At 38.0% G+C, this 16,791-nt stretch overlaps 1 protein-coding gene across 1 annotated transcript; it reads left to right on the top strand.

The window, feature by feature from the left end:
- The first annotated feature begins 11,789 nt into the window (after positions 1–11,789).
- Smp_143740 (uroporphyrinogen decarboxylase) lies at positions 11,790–16,207 on the top strand. Its single transcript, XM_018790128.1, has 4 exons — positions 11,790–12,067; positions 13,787–14,155; positions 14,661–14,933; positions 15,823–16,207. Exons 1-4 carry the CDS (start codon positions 11,810–11,812, stop codon positions 16,015–16,017), a joined length of 1,095 nt encoding a protein of 364 aa, XP_018655502.1. The 5' UTR covers positions 11,790–11,809; the 3' UTR covers positions 16,018–16,207.
- Positions 16,208–16,791: the final 584 nt, after the last annotated feature.

Genomic DNA, 16,791 nt, shown 5'->3' with positions numbered 1-16,791 from the left:
AGGCAGTGGGGCGTCGTAAGGAGATGCAGTCCCATGGTAACCGGTGATCAACGATTGGTTCATACGCCATTTGTTCCCTCAGGATACTGGAGCCCATGTTCACCATTGGTTTGGAATCAGGTTTTTCCAACTCCCCTATGTGGACTTTCCGTATCCACCAACCCGGTTAAAGCGCCGGACATTCGCTTTTCGTCCTCTCACTTTCGTAAACAACACCCCCACCACGAGAAGGCAGTGAGTAGGACTTCCGTGGCAGAGGCTATATATGCGTGGCTAAGTGATAGCATTTTGAGAGGGAGAGCGGACTCTCCCCACTTTCGGCCGTACCAGGGCATTTGGGGGTACTCTGAGAAAGTAATACCGGATAAATCATAAGAATTAATAAATTAGTTATTATCCATGAATGATATAGAGTTTCATGATGAATTTCCACCCCTATAATAATTGTGAATGAAACCTTTATGGTAGGTTCCATCAGTACATTTGATAACATACTAATATATTGAATTGCAGTTCCATTCCAAATAGTAGGAGATGAAGCATGTAATTTGTACAAACTGTCAATGAATATATGTTGAAATCATTAAAAACTGTTATGCAGCGTATAGCTAACTTTCTTTAGTGAAATTGTATTCAATAATTCGAACAAATATTAACTAGGCTTTAGTGTGAATTTCATTTTAGATGAAGAAATGTGATTCGATAAGCTTTTTGATTTGCCTTAACATTTTCATATTTTCTGTGAAAAACAGAATTTAAGTGACAAAGCTACAGTTCATAGAAAGTGTGAAGATGTTAGGTTTTTGTCTTGATGGAGAAGAAAAAGCAATCATATGATTTGTATAATAACAACATATTATATAAATTTGAAACTTATGGATAAACACGTCCAGAATGTTTGTCGAGAGTTAGAAAAGTTTAGTGTGTTTTAATTAACTATAGTTTATATTGAGGAGGAATTATAGCGGCTTCTACCGCACCTCCAGTTCGTCTATTTCGTTTGGAGATTGAATGAATCATTCTAGCCTAGCCAGGTATTTTATATCCTTCCAAAGTACTTCGTAATCTGTGACCTTGATGACTAAGTGATATGCGCTTTTACGTGTGCTTGTCTTATGTATATTTTTTAGTTGAAATCATGAGTCAGTTGAAGCTAGACTATCATAGAAAACCTGCAAGCACTGGACGGCCGTTTCGTCCTATTGTGGAACTCCTCAGCAGTAGGCATCCACGATCCCACCTCTCGAGATTCGAACTCTGGACCTTCCAGGCTCGCGCGTGAGCGCTTGACCACGAGACCACTGAGCCGGCATCCAACGGTGTTGATGTCTACCATCAACCAATCCACAAAATTGGGCAACCGTCCGCCATTGTCTTCAGTGAGTTCCTATCTCACAACAGACGTGTTTGAACTCCACTGGTCACTCCTTCTCACTAGAGTTCTAGGAAATACCTCTTGGAGCCAGTCACTAGTGAGCATATGATTATTATCGGAGATTAAGCGCTCACGTGCGAGACTGATAGGTCCTGGGTTCGAATCTCGCGAGGCGAGATCGTGGATGCTTGAAAACTGTGCTCAGCGGAGTGCCTCAGGGCACAGTTTTTGGGCCAATGTTATTCCTCTTGTGTGTAAATAACTTTACTCGCCTCCTATCATCATCGGTTTTGCTATATGCTGAAGATGTCAAGATATGGAGAGCAACACAAAGTAAGGATGATAGCTTAGAACTTTAGAAGGACCTGGAGAAATTATCTGAATGGTCACAAACCTGGTAGTTGACGATAAATACTTCCAATTGTATCTTGATGCATATTGGCCATCAAGGTACAGATCCATACATGATGAATAACATTGAGCTACCTGTTGAACAGACATACAATGATTTATGATTCATTGTTATCCAAGACTCAAAAACTACTCCACACTGCCGTGTGATAGACGCTAAAGGTCTAGAAACTTTATGGTCAATACATAGGGCCTTTGGTCATGTCGAAGCTGACGTTTTTTGACTTTGTATACAGTGTTCCTGCTTCCTAAACTTGAGAACTGCATACACTCGACTAGCATCTGTTTAAGAAAAAGCTGTGAGCTTTTGGAAAAGGTTCAGAGAGCAGCATCTAGGCTGGTTTTCGAAATAGCGAAGCTCCCGTACGATGCTCGACTGGCTAAACCAAACCTATTCCCGTTGTCATAGCGAAGAACTAGGCGTAAATTGATTACAGTTTTCAAACTAATTAGCGATGAATTTGCACCTGATATGCTCCATATTTATTTGCTTTCCAAAACTGTTAGTTATGTCCATAACTAACCAATCAAATTGTTGCTTAAGCTCCCACCACGTCAATCTGGTCTGATGTGTCTGTAAACTATCCCTGTTGCATGTGACTTACCAATTGAAAGACATTATTATCCTATTATATTAGTGTGACTCATAAATTTTATTCATTTTATTAAGACACGCAATACTGGTCGGTATGTTTGTGCGTTTCACTTAATGACTGTAATTCTTTAATTATTGTACTAATCTAATTGTTTTTATGTTTAGAAACAGATAAAGTTTAAAGCCAAGTTGTCCTTGTTCTGACTATAGCTTTCACATAGACTCTGAGATCGCCAGTATCGCGTTTACAGTTTAATAGCATATCTGTAGGACAAAATAAATCCTACATAGTTTCGACCAGTATCTCATCAAAAATCCACACACTGAGTACTGTTAAATGTCTATGGTGAATCATAAAACTGGTCAGATTCCTGAATTGTCTCCCCACTATTCAGAAACTCATGATGATGACCAGTTTGGGGGAAATAGCTGTCGAATGGATCCCTTGTTAGAGTTAGAATTAGCTAAAATACGCTTAGCTCAGACAGAAAGAGAAATCGAGCTGGAACAGTTGCGTCAAAAGGGAAGAGAACATTATAACCAAGTGGCTGACAAGGTGATGTATAAGTCTACATTTGCCTCGCCTGCAGTTGATATTCCTCCTGGAAAAGACTGGATAACAATGATATCTAGAGCTTTAGACCTACCAAAGAGAGAGATTATAAGGTTTGATGGTAATCCCATGAACTATTGGAGTTTCATACGAAATTTCAAAGACTGTTTTGATGAAAGAGTTGGATTCCGATCTAGGTTAAACTATTTGATTCAGTATTGTGATGGTGAAGCTAAGGCTACCATTGTTCACTGTGCATTGCTTGAGCCAGAAGAAGGCTATCGAAAGGCGTTAGAGCTTCTCGAGGAAGCATTTGGTCAAAAGCACATCGTGGCCCATGCATTTATTGATAAGATGCTGAATATCCCTGCTATTAAGGGGACTGATCCAGATGGTTTAAGAAGACTGTCTCGTGAGATGCATGTTTGTGAGCTCACACTTACGCAGATGGACTATGTATCCGATCTTAATTCTACAAAGACCATCGAGTGTATGTTCTTAAAACTCCCACTGCATTTACAGAGAGAATGGGTTAAAGTTGCATCTAGGATTCTTAAGACAGGTAGAGAGCCTTTATTCAAGGACCTTTGTGAATTTGTGAAGGAGCAATCAGACATTGCTAATACTAGGTATGGATTACTTGTCAGCGGTGATCTTTCTAACCGCAACCAAAGACAATCGGTTACCGTTACAAAAAAGCCCCTTGACTCAGAGTACAAAGTGAGAGTGTCGTTTGCTAACACTAGTGGGTCTGATGTCTCCCCACACGTAGGACCAAGAACTCTTGGGTTATCATGTTTATTATGTACTGGGAACCATCCATTGGACCAATGTGAAAGGTTTAGAGATAAGGATGTTAGTGAAAGAATAGAATTTGTATTAAGGAAGAAGTTATGTAATGTCTGTCTGAAGGCGAACCATATAGCAAGAAACTGTCGAGCACCAAGATCATGTACCGTCAAAGGATGTGGTTGGAGACACCATACGTTGTTACATAGGAAGCAGGGAGAACAGAGAGATAGCGATAGTGATGCTTGCATTAATACTCATTTCTGTACGGAGGGAAGTGTTAAGCGTATGCAGAGACCAGTAGCATTTGCAGTAGTGCCTGTATGGATAAAAAATGGTGAGAAGATTATTCAGACTTGCGCCTTTCTAGATAGCGGATCAAATACCTCTCTCATTGCTGATGATCTGGCTGATGAGTTAGGCCTCGAGGGAAAACCGAAAATGGTGTCTCTAAAGACTCTTAGTAATGAATCGTCATTGATATCCAAAGAGGTCGATGTAGAGTTGCACTCGATAGATTTCTCATCATCTGTTAAGGTGCTGAAAGTGTTGACTGTTAAGAAACTACCGGCGGTTTACAGGACTGTGCCAACGGTGCATCAAATGGCATCCTGGTCTCATTTAAAAGACACAAGTTTTCCGAGAGTAGAAGACGAGAATGTCAAACTGTTGATTGGGTGTAACGCTCCGGGCGTACACGAGATAAAAGAGAAGAGAATGGGAAAATCTAATGAACCATACGCTATAAAAACTGCTTTAGGGTGGACGTTGTTTGGACCTTACAGTGAGACCACGAGAAATATGAGTATCATAAATCATTTATCACTTAAAGATGAACCAGAAACTTGTAAAGTGAAAGTACATTTGTCTGGTGCGATCTCATCACCAAGTCGCGCAACGTTTGCTCTACAAAAGACTATCCTAGGTAACGAGGCTAGATTTCCTGAATGCATTATACAGACAGCGAAGGAAAAGTTCTACGTTGATGGTTTATTAACCAGTGTTGATACGTTAGAAGAAGCTAAATTAGTATATTCTCAGCTGAAGGAAATGTTACGTTTAGGGGGTTTTAATCTAACCAAGTGGGACAGCAACAATGTTGAATTAATGAAGTTTATTCCAGAGGAAGACCGCGTAGAAAGGAACGTAAATATTTGTTTATCTGTGGAAAGAAATGAAGGGATTCTAGGAAAAGAGTGGAATGTTCGAACGGATAAGATCTTCAGGATGTGCAAGTTGGATGTGACTCCTGCAAGGAAAACCATTTTGTCGTATGTAGCATCTATATTCGACCCAGATGGGTTTATAGCTCCAATTGTTTTACCAGCTAGATTAATTTCGCAAGATGCTTGTCGGCTAAATCTTCCATGCAACGAAGAGCTTCCTAGGGAGTGCTTTATAGGATGGAACTGTATGCTCAGAGGTATGAAGCGCTTAAGTAAACTGTTGCTTCCCAGATGTCTCGTACTAGGATTATACAAACCACTACCTACTCAGATTTATCGCTTTGTCGACGCCACAGAATTCGCATATGGTGTTGTGGCGTATGCTCGTTTTAAAGATGTCTCGCGTCAAGTTCATCGTTCCTTTTTATTAGCCAAGTCCAGGGTTGCCAAGCCAAAAATAAAAGCACCATGTGATCATAATCCCAAAACAACTCTAAGAAAGCCTAAGAAAAGGAAGGTCACCAAGCCGAAAGTGAAGACACCGAAAAAGCCAAAGGTCACTTTGACAAAGAAGTCAGTAAATAAGACCGTGAAGAAGCAGACAGCACATATTCGCCGTGGTATTGTACATGGTGTTGGGAAAGACGCCTTTGTGCGAGTTGTGAATAAGAGTAAGGATGGTTCTGATAAATTTAAAAAAGCCAATGCTAATCGTAGACAGATTATGTGTAGTTGGAACCAGAATAAGATAGCAAATGCTCTTTTAGAAAGAGGTTGTGAATGGCGTTTTAAACTTCCTAGAGCTAGTCATCGAGGCAGTGTATGGGGACGCATTATAAAGTCGATAAGAAGGATTCTACAATCACTACTGTTTCAAAAGGTATTGACGGACGAGTCTTTGGAGATGTTTTTAATAGAGATTGAAGGGATAATGAACAATCGACCATTCGTAAAGCTAGTTAACGACTGTGATGACCTGGATGTACTTACGCCAAATAAGTTATTGTTAGTTTACAGAGGTGTATCATTCGACGAGGCGCAGATGAGTAAAACGCGCTTATATAACGAGAGATGGAAGGAAGCTCAACAACTAGCCAACCTATTCTGGAACAGATGGTTACGGGAGTACCTACCAACCCTTCAGGCGAGATCCGAGTGGTTGGACATGAGGAAGAATCGACAACCGGGAGATTCGGTGTTAGTAAACAATACTGGCTCACCGAGAAATCTGTGGCCGAAAGCTATAGTTAGACAGGTCAATTATGGTCCAGATGGACGAGTCAGAACAGTTCGACTGAAGACGGTAACCGAAGAGATCAGCCGGGATATACGGAACCTGTGCCTACTGGAAGAGGCCGATTGTTTGAGCGCGACAGTAGAGAAGCCTGAACGTGGTGTCCGCTTGGGGGGGAATGTTAGTTATGTCCATAACTAACCAATCAAATTGTTGCTTAAGCTCCCACCACGTCAATCTGGTCTGATGTGTCTGTAAACTATCGCTGTTGCATGTGACTTACCAATTGAAAGACATTATTATCCTATTATATTAGTGTGACTCATAAATTTTATTCATTTTATTAAGGCACGCAATACTGGTCGGTATGTTTGTGCGTTTCACTTAATGACTGTAATTCTTTAATTATTGTACTAATCTAATTGTTTTTATGTTTAGAAACAGATAAAGTTTAAAGCCAAGTTGTCCTTGTTCTGACTATAGCTTTCACATAGACTCTGAGATCGCCAGTATCGCGTTTACAGTTTAATAGCATATCTGTAGGACAAAATAAATCCTACAAAACATTGAATAAACGAGGATAGTCGAGGAAAATTCACAAGTCTAGGACGAGTTACTGTTCAGCTGACTATCGACTTTCCCATAGAATCATCAACGAGTGGAATTCATTACCTCAACACGTGCTTGAAGCTCCATCTGTCGACTGCTTTAAAAGAAAGTAGGATCAACTGAGAGACCATCATTGCCAGAACTAACAAACGCTATATGTTCTCCTGCCTTTTGCAAACTGAAACTGATTAGATTTCGCAATGTGAAGAGCGATCATTGAAAGTCATGCAATCTTCAGTAATAGGGATAGGAGGTCTATTGACGCATATTGATCCTTGCAGTCTGTCTTACTGTGGAGGTCCGATCTAGTTTTGAATATATATCAACAGAAGGTGCTGATATTACCTACTCTGGTGGAGAATTCCAGTAATTCAGTACTCGGTTCGAGAAACGAAACTCCAGACGTTGACGATTTTATCTCGGTTTTTGAACTTCCTTCGAATGTCGGGTCGAACGAAAGTCGGGTATAATAATCTAAACACTTCCTCATCCAAATACTGGAAAGATCTACGAGCAGACCATAATACTCTATAGCCTTTTGCAGCAGCAGCCTAGCAGTGGCTGGTTGTTTTGAGATCACTGCTTAAGATGACTCTTAAAACTTTATAGTTTCTTTGGGCAACACAACTCAACGTGTTGTGTAGTAATATGAATCATTGTACTTATTCAGTTGCATCACCACACCCTTGTTAGTATTCACTTCCAGTGACTACACATCCATCCATGCCACTAATGAGTTGAGATCTTCCTGTAATACTATTCTGCCTAGCATGCTTCACATGGGTCTTCAAATCTTTATGTCATCGGCGAAGAGTGGGGCGGATGACTTAGCTACAGTTGGTAACTTAGTTACATAAAGTAAGAAAAGAAGAGGACCGAGGACTGTGCCTTGAGGGACTCCGCTTTTTCCTGGTTCCCACGATGAGAGAGTTCCATTTACTCTTACCCTTCGTCTCCTGTCATGAAGAAAGTCACTTATCAAGTTTATGACTGCATAATGAATTCCAAAACTTTCCAGTTTTAATTCAAGACCAGAATGAGAAACCTTATCAAAGGCTTTACTTAGATCTATGAAAATCACATTTACAGGAATATTCCGAACTCTTACCTCAGCCCAATCTTCTCTTGCAATGAGATTTGTCAAACATGATAGGCCTTTCCCTGGATAAAATATCATGACTTTCCACATGGTTTAAAACAGCCATCCGAATAATTTTTTCCATCAGTTTTACAACTGCACTACTTAAGCTGAGGGGTAGATAGTTACTAATGAAATCTATTCTCCCAGCCTTATACGCCGGACTAATTATCGAGTCTTTCCAGTCTCTGGGTAATCTGGACTGCTGCAGGGACATATCAAACAGTATCGCTAAAGGTTCAGCAATTACATCTGATAGGGCTTTCATAACCCTAGGATGAATATCATCAGGACCACTGAACTTATCAGGTTTGAGATGCTGAAGTAGTCTTAAGACAGTATCTTTCTCAATAACTACAGTGTCCATCAACAAGCCGCCACAATCATAATGAATAGTTGGTCGTTCCTCATTACTGATAGAAAAATCTTCACCGAAATATTCCAATAAAGCTTCAGCTTTTTCGATATCATTTCTTGTCAATATTAACGGATTTTCTCGTACCAAAAGTGATGGGATTCCATCACTTCTCTGAGTTTACCTATTTATATATGAGAATAACCGTTTTGGATTATACTTACAATCCCTAACCAATTGTTTTTCATATGACCGTCTGATCTTACTAATTAACGCCTTACAAGTATTCCTAATCTTACAATAACTGGATCTGTACTGCTCTAAGCCAGTAGAGATGAACACATCCCAGTGCTTTTTCCTACGTTTAAGAAGTTTCTTGACTTGTTTATTTATCCATGGTGGACTATTGTTCGGACTACATGGTACCAAATATGGTATGAACGAGGACGTGACTGAACTAAACTTGCCTTTAAATATAGACCACGCCTCTTCAACTGATGAGCTAGTATCTACTGACCAAACTGTTTTAGCAGCACACCCCTGAATGGTTGATATGTTAGCTCTCCATATGTTTGGGTGAGGCTTAACCTAATCGTTTATCATGTCACTAGCTCCAAACGTGAATGATAAAACAGTGTGATCGCTATTCACTAACGGGGGAAGAACATTTAGGTTGGCAGTATCGTCGGTCTCAGGAGTCCAACAGAGAACCTTGGTTTATACCGAAACGTGTAGGTTTGGATATATGCTGTACTAATGCATGCTCCATTACTGTTACCAGGATCATACTATCAAAGGAGTTTATAGATCCTTTTGTGGTCATCTCAGTCCAACTAATGTCAGGTGCATTGAAGTCTCCCAATATCAAGCATCTGTTATTTGTCCTTCATAGCCGAATGTGCTCTAAAATAAAATCATCAGCTAAGCAGATTGAGCTGCGTAGATGACACCGAGTACAAATGTAAAACATCCGATAGTGGGCTCACAGCTAATGACTTCACTAGTTCTACTATCATGGGATTCGCAAACGGAGGAGCGGATATTTATATCATTGGCTATGCACAGAAGGACGTCAACCCCTTTCCTGCATCTATGTCTATCACTTCTGAAGCAGTGGTATCAAGATAATTCTGAGGTGATATCGAAGTCTCGGACTAACCATGTTTCCGTCATAGCTAAAATGAGTGGCCTTAATTTGTCCACTAATGCTAGTAGTTCATAGAATTTATATCTTAGACTATGAGCGTTGGTATGTAAAACTCCTAGGGAGAACGACCTATCCATACATGCCTTGGTAGCATTCGCTACGAAGACCTGACTATTCGAAGACCCACCGATCGCAGATCGTTCTCATCATTTTGTTGATGGGTTTCTAGTTCAGCTAGTGCCGTCTTCCTTTTTATTCTATCCTTAAGAGACATATTTGGTCTTACTTGAGCATCAGAATTGTCGTGACTACGAGCGCTACTTAAAAGAAGATCACGTTGTTTCTCCGATCCTAAGATTACCTTAAGGAGTCTCCGTGGTCAGGGTTGAACACTATCATCAGCCCTTTTACCTATTCTACCCAATTTTTTGATCTTAACACCTTTAGAGCTATCTGGTAATATGCTACAGATATATTCTCTGAGCCTCTCCGAATCATGGGCGTGTCTAATTTTGGGATCTGGATCGTTCGATCCTAGCGATTTACTCACAATAATATTTGATGTGATTAAGTTCTTCCCTGTCAGGCTAGGGTGGTGTTCTGTCTTACTATCAGAGTGTGGTAGTGCATTGAGGGACTCAGGACCAATGACTTGCCAACCACGTGTGTATTACCTTTAGTTTTTTTCTTTTCTTTTCCTCAGTACTGCAAACCATTTTTCATCACTCAAGATAGCCACATCAAGGACTATTTAGGACGGTGACGGTTTTATCCGGATCCTCAATTTCCACTGGAGATGCATGACTACTCATGTCAATATCAAGTGGTGATTCACTCCCCGTTAGTCATAACGGGAATTTCGCTTCTCCATCAATCACAGTAGGTTATTTAACGCGTCTTGTAACAGCACGTACAACACTGACACCGCCTTCACTGTCGGTACTTGTGTTACCAGCGCAACCACTATCGTTCTTCTTAAAGGCCAGAGCTATTAGGCTCATAGCCTCCTGGATTAACATCGTCCTATTTGAACAGCAGGACATGCAAAGCAAATGCGAGTTTGGCTTGAAGCATCTTTTGTATGCAGCGGGATTAAGACGGGTACATATCTTGTGGAACCACTTTTACACTCATCACACTGCATCCCTCCATCCACAGGGAATAAACAGTTTGGCTGTCCACATTTGTAAGTACTGCCAACCATTGCAATCAGAATAGGGTCTATAACACAATATGATCACAATAGAAAAACAAGTGTCAGAGTCAATGAAAGAGGTACCACGCGACAAAGTTTTCAACAAAAATTCAGACCTTAACCAAAATAATTCAAATTAAAGTAGACAAGAATGCTTACCGATGCAACAAATACGCAAAAGCAACGATAATCACATCAAGTACGGAATCACTGCCCTTTTTGAAATATGCGTTACTCTTAGGCGTGTTTTTCAGTTGCTGTAAACGTTTGATTATGGACACTTGTCTTATAACTACTAACATAGTGTCTAACCACTTAACTCTCACTCGAACACAAAATATGCATTAACGATCGGTGTAGTTAGTCAAGGCTCTCCATAACTTGAGTTTTTTCGCCCTTTAAATTCCATGACGATTGTTGATCTGATTATTCCCTCGAAACTTTCTTGACAAATCATAATGAAATAAAATTCGTGTAGCGAAAGCTCTTGGTGGTTTCTGCTCTTCAGTTTTCCCTGTAGGTTCAGCTCGCTTACAAACCAGTTTGCTGGTATTTGATGACTCATTTTAAGTATTTTTAGTGTCTTTTGCTCTAGTCCTCATATTTAACATATTTGAAACATCTTAGAAACGAGTTAATCTGGTTGACTGAGTCATAGGCACTTGCTTATGAGCCATACTTTGAGTGTTAAGGTCAATAGTCTTGCCCGACTACCGGAAAATGATGTGGGGGCGAATATTATTTTTCTAATCGGAACGGTTTTTTAAACTTGTAGATGTCCTATTTTTCCTTTCAGTGTGCCTGGTTTCATTACGATCTTCACTTCTGAATAATTTCACTACAAATACTTAATGGTTGCAACTCAATTCCTAGGAAATCCGAAATATGTTAGTGTTTTTTAGACTAACTAAACTTGTTAGCTCATAGGTAGATGATGATGAAACACTAAAGTACCATAAATTCATCGCATCCTGCTAATACCGTCTTTATCCATTGGTTTAAATCCATTCGGAGTATTGGTTGTTATGAACAGAATATCTCTAGACTTAATGTAGTTGTATCAATATTTATGTTTAAATTTTACATATATATATATATATATATATATATATATATATATATTCAATACCGTTTTTAACACTTAATTTGGAATATTCACGCTTGTTATCTAACCCCAGATCTTAATTTTCCTAAATATTTGAAAATACTTCATTTTCTATTTTAGGGATCTATGTAGCTGAAATGTACAGCAACTTTCCTACTTTGAAAAATGACAACATTATAAGAGCTGCAAAAGGTGAGGCCGTTTCTCGCCTACCTGTATGGATAATGCGTCAAGCTGGTCGTTATTTACCTGAGTTCCGTGAGCTACGTGAAAAACACGATTTCTTTGAGATTTGTCGTACTCCAGAACTTGCCTGTGCCGTAACTCTCCAACCCATAAATCGTTTCGATCTTGATGCTGCGATTATATTTTCGGATATATTGGTTATACCTCAGGTGAGTTTAGTTTTAGTTTACAACTGTTATTGATTAGTCTTCTTCACTTTAATGTTATCGTTTGACTTCTCTAACCTAGTCTAACCGAGCAAAAATAAACAGTCACTCCATTTTTTCCATTATTTCTGTACTCAAGCACTGCCGCCTACAAACCATTTAATACACTTTAATTGTGTAGTCATACATGAGCATATACATTGTTTTGAACACAAAGGGTGGATTAGGTTGAAATTTAATCATAAGTTTCGTTTGTGGCTGTTTTAGGTTTTCTTATTTATTGTTTATTTTTATTTGTTTAAATATAAACATTGGTACAAGGGGGGGCCACACAATAACAATGAGGTCAGTAGCAGTTATCATTGGTTTGTGGGAGGCCTTTGATACTGTCCGGACACACAAACTGAAGCAAGTGTTTTTTTGTGGAGCCACACCCCGAGCTTTTGACCTGAAGGTCTGATCCAAAAGGTAGTGGAGCAACGTTAAGCGATACAGTCCCACGGTAGCCGGTAAACAACAATAGGTTCATACGCCTTCTGTTCCTTCGGGATACTGGAGCCCATGTGAACCACTGGTTTGGAACCAAGGTCTTCCAACTCCCCTAGGTGGATCCTCCGTGTCCATCAACCCGGTTAGAGGGTGGGATATTCGCTTTTCGTCCTCTCAATTCCGTAGACAACACCCCCGCCATGAGAAGGCAGTAAGTAGGACTTTCCTGACACTGGCTGTATACGCGTAGCCATGTGAGAGCATTTCGAGAGGGAGATAGGACTTTTCACACCCTCGGCCATACGATCGATCAGGAATCATTGGTTATTAAGAAGATTGAGTCAAAAATCTCCTGTATTTTTAGCGTCATATATTTAGTTGTTGACCTATTAAAATGCTTTATGATAACTTCAAGCAAATTTGTATGTACTTGGAATATTTAGTAACATGTTTTCTTCTAGCGGATGCCATATTCTATTTTTAGCTTATCCATACCACACAGGAAATCTACAACACAAATATCTAATCAACATTTTGTTAGATATGCATTATTTTTAAAGTGATTTGTTCTTGAAATCTAATCTCCAGATAAGTCTTACTAAGCTATCAGTTGTTTTTCGTGAAGAACTAGTTGCACAAATTGAAACGTTTGTTTGACACATAGACTAATTGACTTACAGTTTTGTTGACCTCGAAATATGTATCATGTAAAATGTCCTCAGAGCTATGACTCAGCTATGGAGCCGTTCAATTGTTGTCTACTGCTTCACGTAATTGAATTTCGTCTATTCGTATTCCAAAACCCTTATGATTATGGCGACTGTGTTACATGGCTCAAAATCAGTTGCCGGTCCAACTAGAAAACGATGACGTAAGTGCATTCATTCTCTATCTTTTAGATTCATAGTTTCACTATTATTACACTTATTTCGAACTGTGTTATTTATATTTAGTCCCACTTCCATTGAAACTACTACTGTTTCTTGTTCTTTGCTATATATAACTATGGTCCCTTCTCACTTCGATGTGGCAACTAATCCATTGATAATAATTGGTTGATATCACCAAATCGACTTTTACTAAACATCATATGAATTAATTGTAATCTTTACCTTTTCTCATCTGTGAACTATATCCTAAATTTAAATAGCTTTTGGACATAGTATGCAAATATTACAATATATATTTTTTGTCACACGATGAAAGTATTGTTGTGGTTTTTCTTTTCTGTAGGCTCTTGGTATGGAAGTCAAGATGCAACCTGGTGTCGGACCTAAATTTACTGAACCTTTAAATTCAGTAAACGACTTAGATCGGCTAAATGCTCAAGTTGATGTACGAAAAGAATTAAACTATGTTTATGAATCAATAACTCTAACACGTTATCGACTAAATGGAAGGGTCCCATTGATCGGTTTTGCTGGTGCTCCTTGGACTCTAATGTCTTATATGATTGAAGGTGGAAGTTCCAATACTTATTCCAAAGCGAAAAAATGGTTATACACCGAACCTCAATCAAGTCAAAGATTGCTTAGTCTACTTACTCAGAAAGTTGTAGAGCATTTAATTCAACAGGTTCTTTCCGGTGCACAGTTACTTCAAGTAATTGCCTTTTTTTCATTTTGTTTTTTTCTTATTGGTAGTATGCTAATTATATACATTCGACAAAATCACCACATAATATAGTGACATTGTTTCAATTTCCTCTAATATGGTATATATATATATATATATATATATATATATATATAATTCAGTTGACAGTTGAACTGAGGAAGACTTCTTTTAGTTAGAGGACTGCATGCTTACATTGAGTTATTTAAGAAGGATTAGACTGAAAAGTGCCACTTTTGCATTTTTCTTATATGACAACTGATTTGTTCTGGTATATCACCACCAAAACTTATGAATTTCTCGACTATTTCTAACCAGTCACTACTCGGTAAATACCAATACAGAAATGATTCAGTAACCAAGTACATGTTCCTCGTTTTTGTTTTGCGTCATATTTTTTGTACGTTAATGCTAGATACACTTCATTTATTTTTCTACGGTTTTCGAGTAACCTGTCATTGTAAATGGTTACTTATATTTTCTATTCTCATAGGTTTTCGAATCTCATGCTGGCTTTCTTAGCCCATACTTGTTCAATACATTTTGTTTACCATATTTGAAACAAATTTCGAATGAAGTACGAAGCCGTTTGTTGAATGAATACAGAATTCCTAGAGATTCTATTCCACCGCTCATCGTATTTGCTAAAGATGGCCATTATGCTCTTACTGAATTATCTAAAGCTGATTATGATGTTATTAGTCTAGATTGGACCATATCTCCTAGATTAGCTCGAAATACTGTTGGTTCTCATATCACATTACAAGTAAGTTAAGATTGCTTGCTACTAAGATCATCGGTTTTATATTTATTTATATCCAAACCTGCAATTTTTAATATTTCTATTGAAGATACGTATTCAATGAGTAATAATAATTCCTATACGAATAAAGTTTCAACAAATTCAACCTTTTTTTGTAGTTCATAGAAAGTCTTTAGGACTAGTTCCTTACTACATAAGACTAGTTTTATGTATTTTGCTAAGTGAATTCATAAGGAAAGCATACACAAATCTGGCATAAACGAAACCTATTAGTTGTCCGTTTCAAAATGGATTCCTAGTTAATAACGGTAACCTGTTGGGTCTAAGACTAGGACAAAATAGGTACCTAGTTACCTTTAACGTTCAATAGTTCTCCAGTCTATAATAATATGTAACAATTGTTTTTGAATTTTGTCAGTGTTTAACAAAACTAAATAAGTAGTAAATAAAATCAGTTTTAGTTAGCTTTATATTCTTTGTTTAGTTAGATTACTAATTTAATCAAGCAATTGATGGAGCTGTCATTGTATTCTAAAGTGAATTCCTAACTCGCCTGTTGAACAAAATAGTATCATGTTTATAAATAACAAGATCACGACTTCACCATATTGTTCCTATTCATTGTTAGTAATAAATAGTGCCCATCATTGTTTTGAAGGTATTATAATTCATTTCTATGGAAAGATTTAATTTTATAACTATCCTTAGCTCACTAGTTCAAGCTAACGTCCCATTTCCTGTAAGCAAATATGTAGTATTGTCTCTTAGTCCTACAACAACTTTGAACTAAATCACTGATTTACATTTATGTACTCATTATTATATAATTTTCTTCCATATTTATAATTAAAAAAAACTTAACATTTACTTTTCTTGTTATAATTATTTAAAGGGTAATTTAGATCCTTGCGCATTATATTCTAATGAGAATCAAATTTCAAGTTTAGTAAAAGAAATGATTAATGATTTCGGTATACATCGTTATATTGTCAATTTGGGTCATGGTATTTATCCCGATGTTGATCCGGATAAAGTAAACAAATTTGTTGATTTAGTACATCACTTATCAAGTACAATGTTGAACTAATAAATATCTTTTGGTATTTTTTTAAATTCCTTTTCTTCGTATTTTTACAAAAAGTTAGTTATTTTTATTCTGTATTTGCTCTACCTCTATTTCAATGAGTTTGTTGTTTTTTTTTAGAGGGCTGTTTAAGTAGGTTGTTCTGTACTTTTAGTTAGTTGTTGATTTATTAATAAAGATAAATTGTGTTTTCTGGGAAAGGTTATTCGTAAAGTTTATAACTTATTAATGTACAGATAATATATAAATGGAGGATAAGTCATTTGCACTATCTTCTAGAATCTGATCCAATTAGATGAGTGTTTATAACTGGTTTGGTTTTCGTAAGCAAAGATGGATAGTGGCTAGCAGTGGAATCCAAGACGCGCGTTTCGTCCTATCTGGGAATCATCAGCTGGATGTACCTGCATCTCATAGTTGATGTTCACTCTGGTACTCGAACCCAGTACCTTTCGCTTCAAACGCCATCGCGTTATCTACTCAGCTACTGAGTCTTGATAGCCACTTGCTTGTGCAATGGGGTGAAGTTTAATTTCACTTAGTATTGTTTGTTTGAATCTTCCCATTGATGTTTAGGACTGCAACTGGTCTATATCGAGGCAATACGCACAGTATGCACGTATGCCAATTAGAGACTGACCAGTTGCAGTCCTAAAAACATCAATGGGAATATTCAAACAAACAATACTAAGTGGTTTGGTTTTCATTTATTATGTTATATACGCTGTACTACGTAAATGTATGGTAAAAATTGTGACTCTTTTGAATGGTTCTGTG

This window comes from Schistosoma mansoni, chromosome W (assembly GCF_000237925.1).
Source record: "Schistosoma mansoni strain Puerto Rico chromosome W, complete genome".
Lineage (NCBI taxonomy): Eukaryota > Metazoa > Platyhelminthes > Trematoda > Strigeidida > Schistosomatidae > Schistosoma > Schistosoma mansoni.
Note: the sequence above shows the minus strand (reverse complement) of the source record. Positions and strands in the feature narration are given on the sequence as shown.

What these genes read in the sequence shown, in the direction of transcription:
- Smp_143740 (XM_018790128.1), top strand. Translation starts at nt 11,810, where the DNA reads ATGTACAGCAACTTTCCTACTTTGAAAAATGACAACATTATAAGAGCT. An exon ending in CCGGTGCACAGTTACTTCAA is followed by an intron (nt 14,156 to 14,660) that starts GTAATTGCCTTT and finishes CTATTCTCATAG; the next exon opens with GTTTTCGAATCTCATGCTGG. An exon ending in GTTCTCATATCACATTACAA is followed by an intron (nt 14,934 to 15,822) that starts GTAAGTTAAGAT and finishes AATTATTTAAAG; the next exon opens with GGTAATTTAGATCCTTGCGC.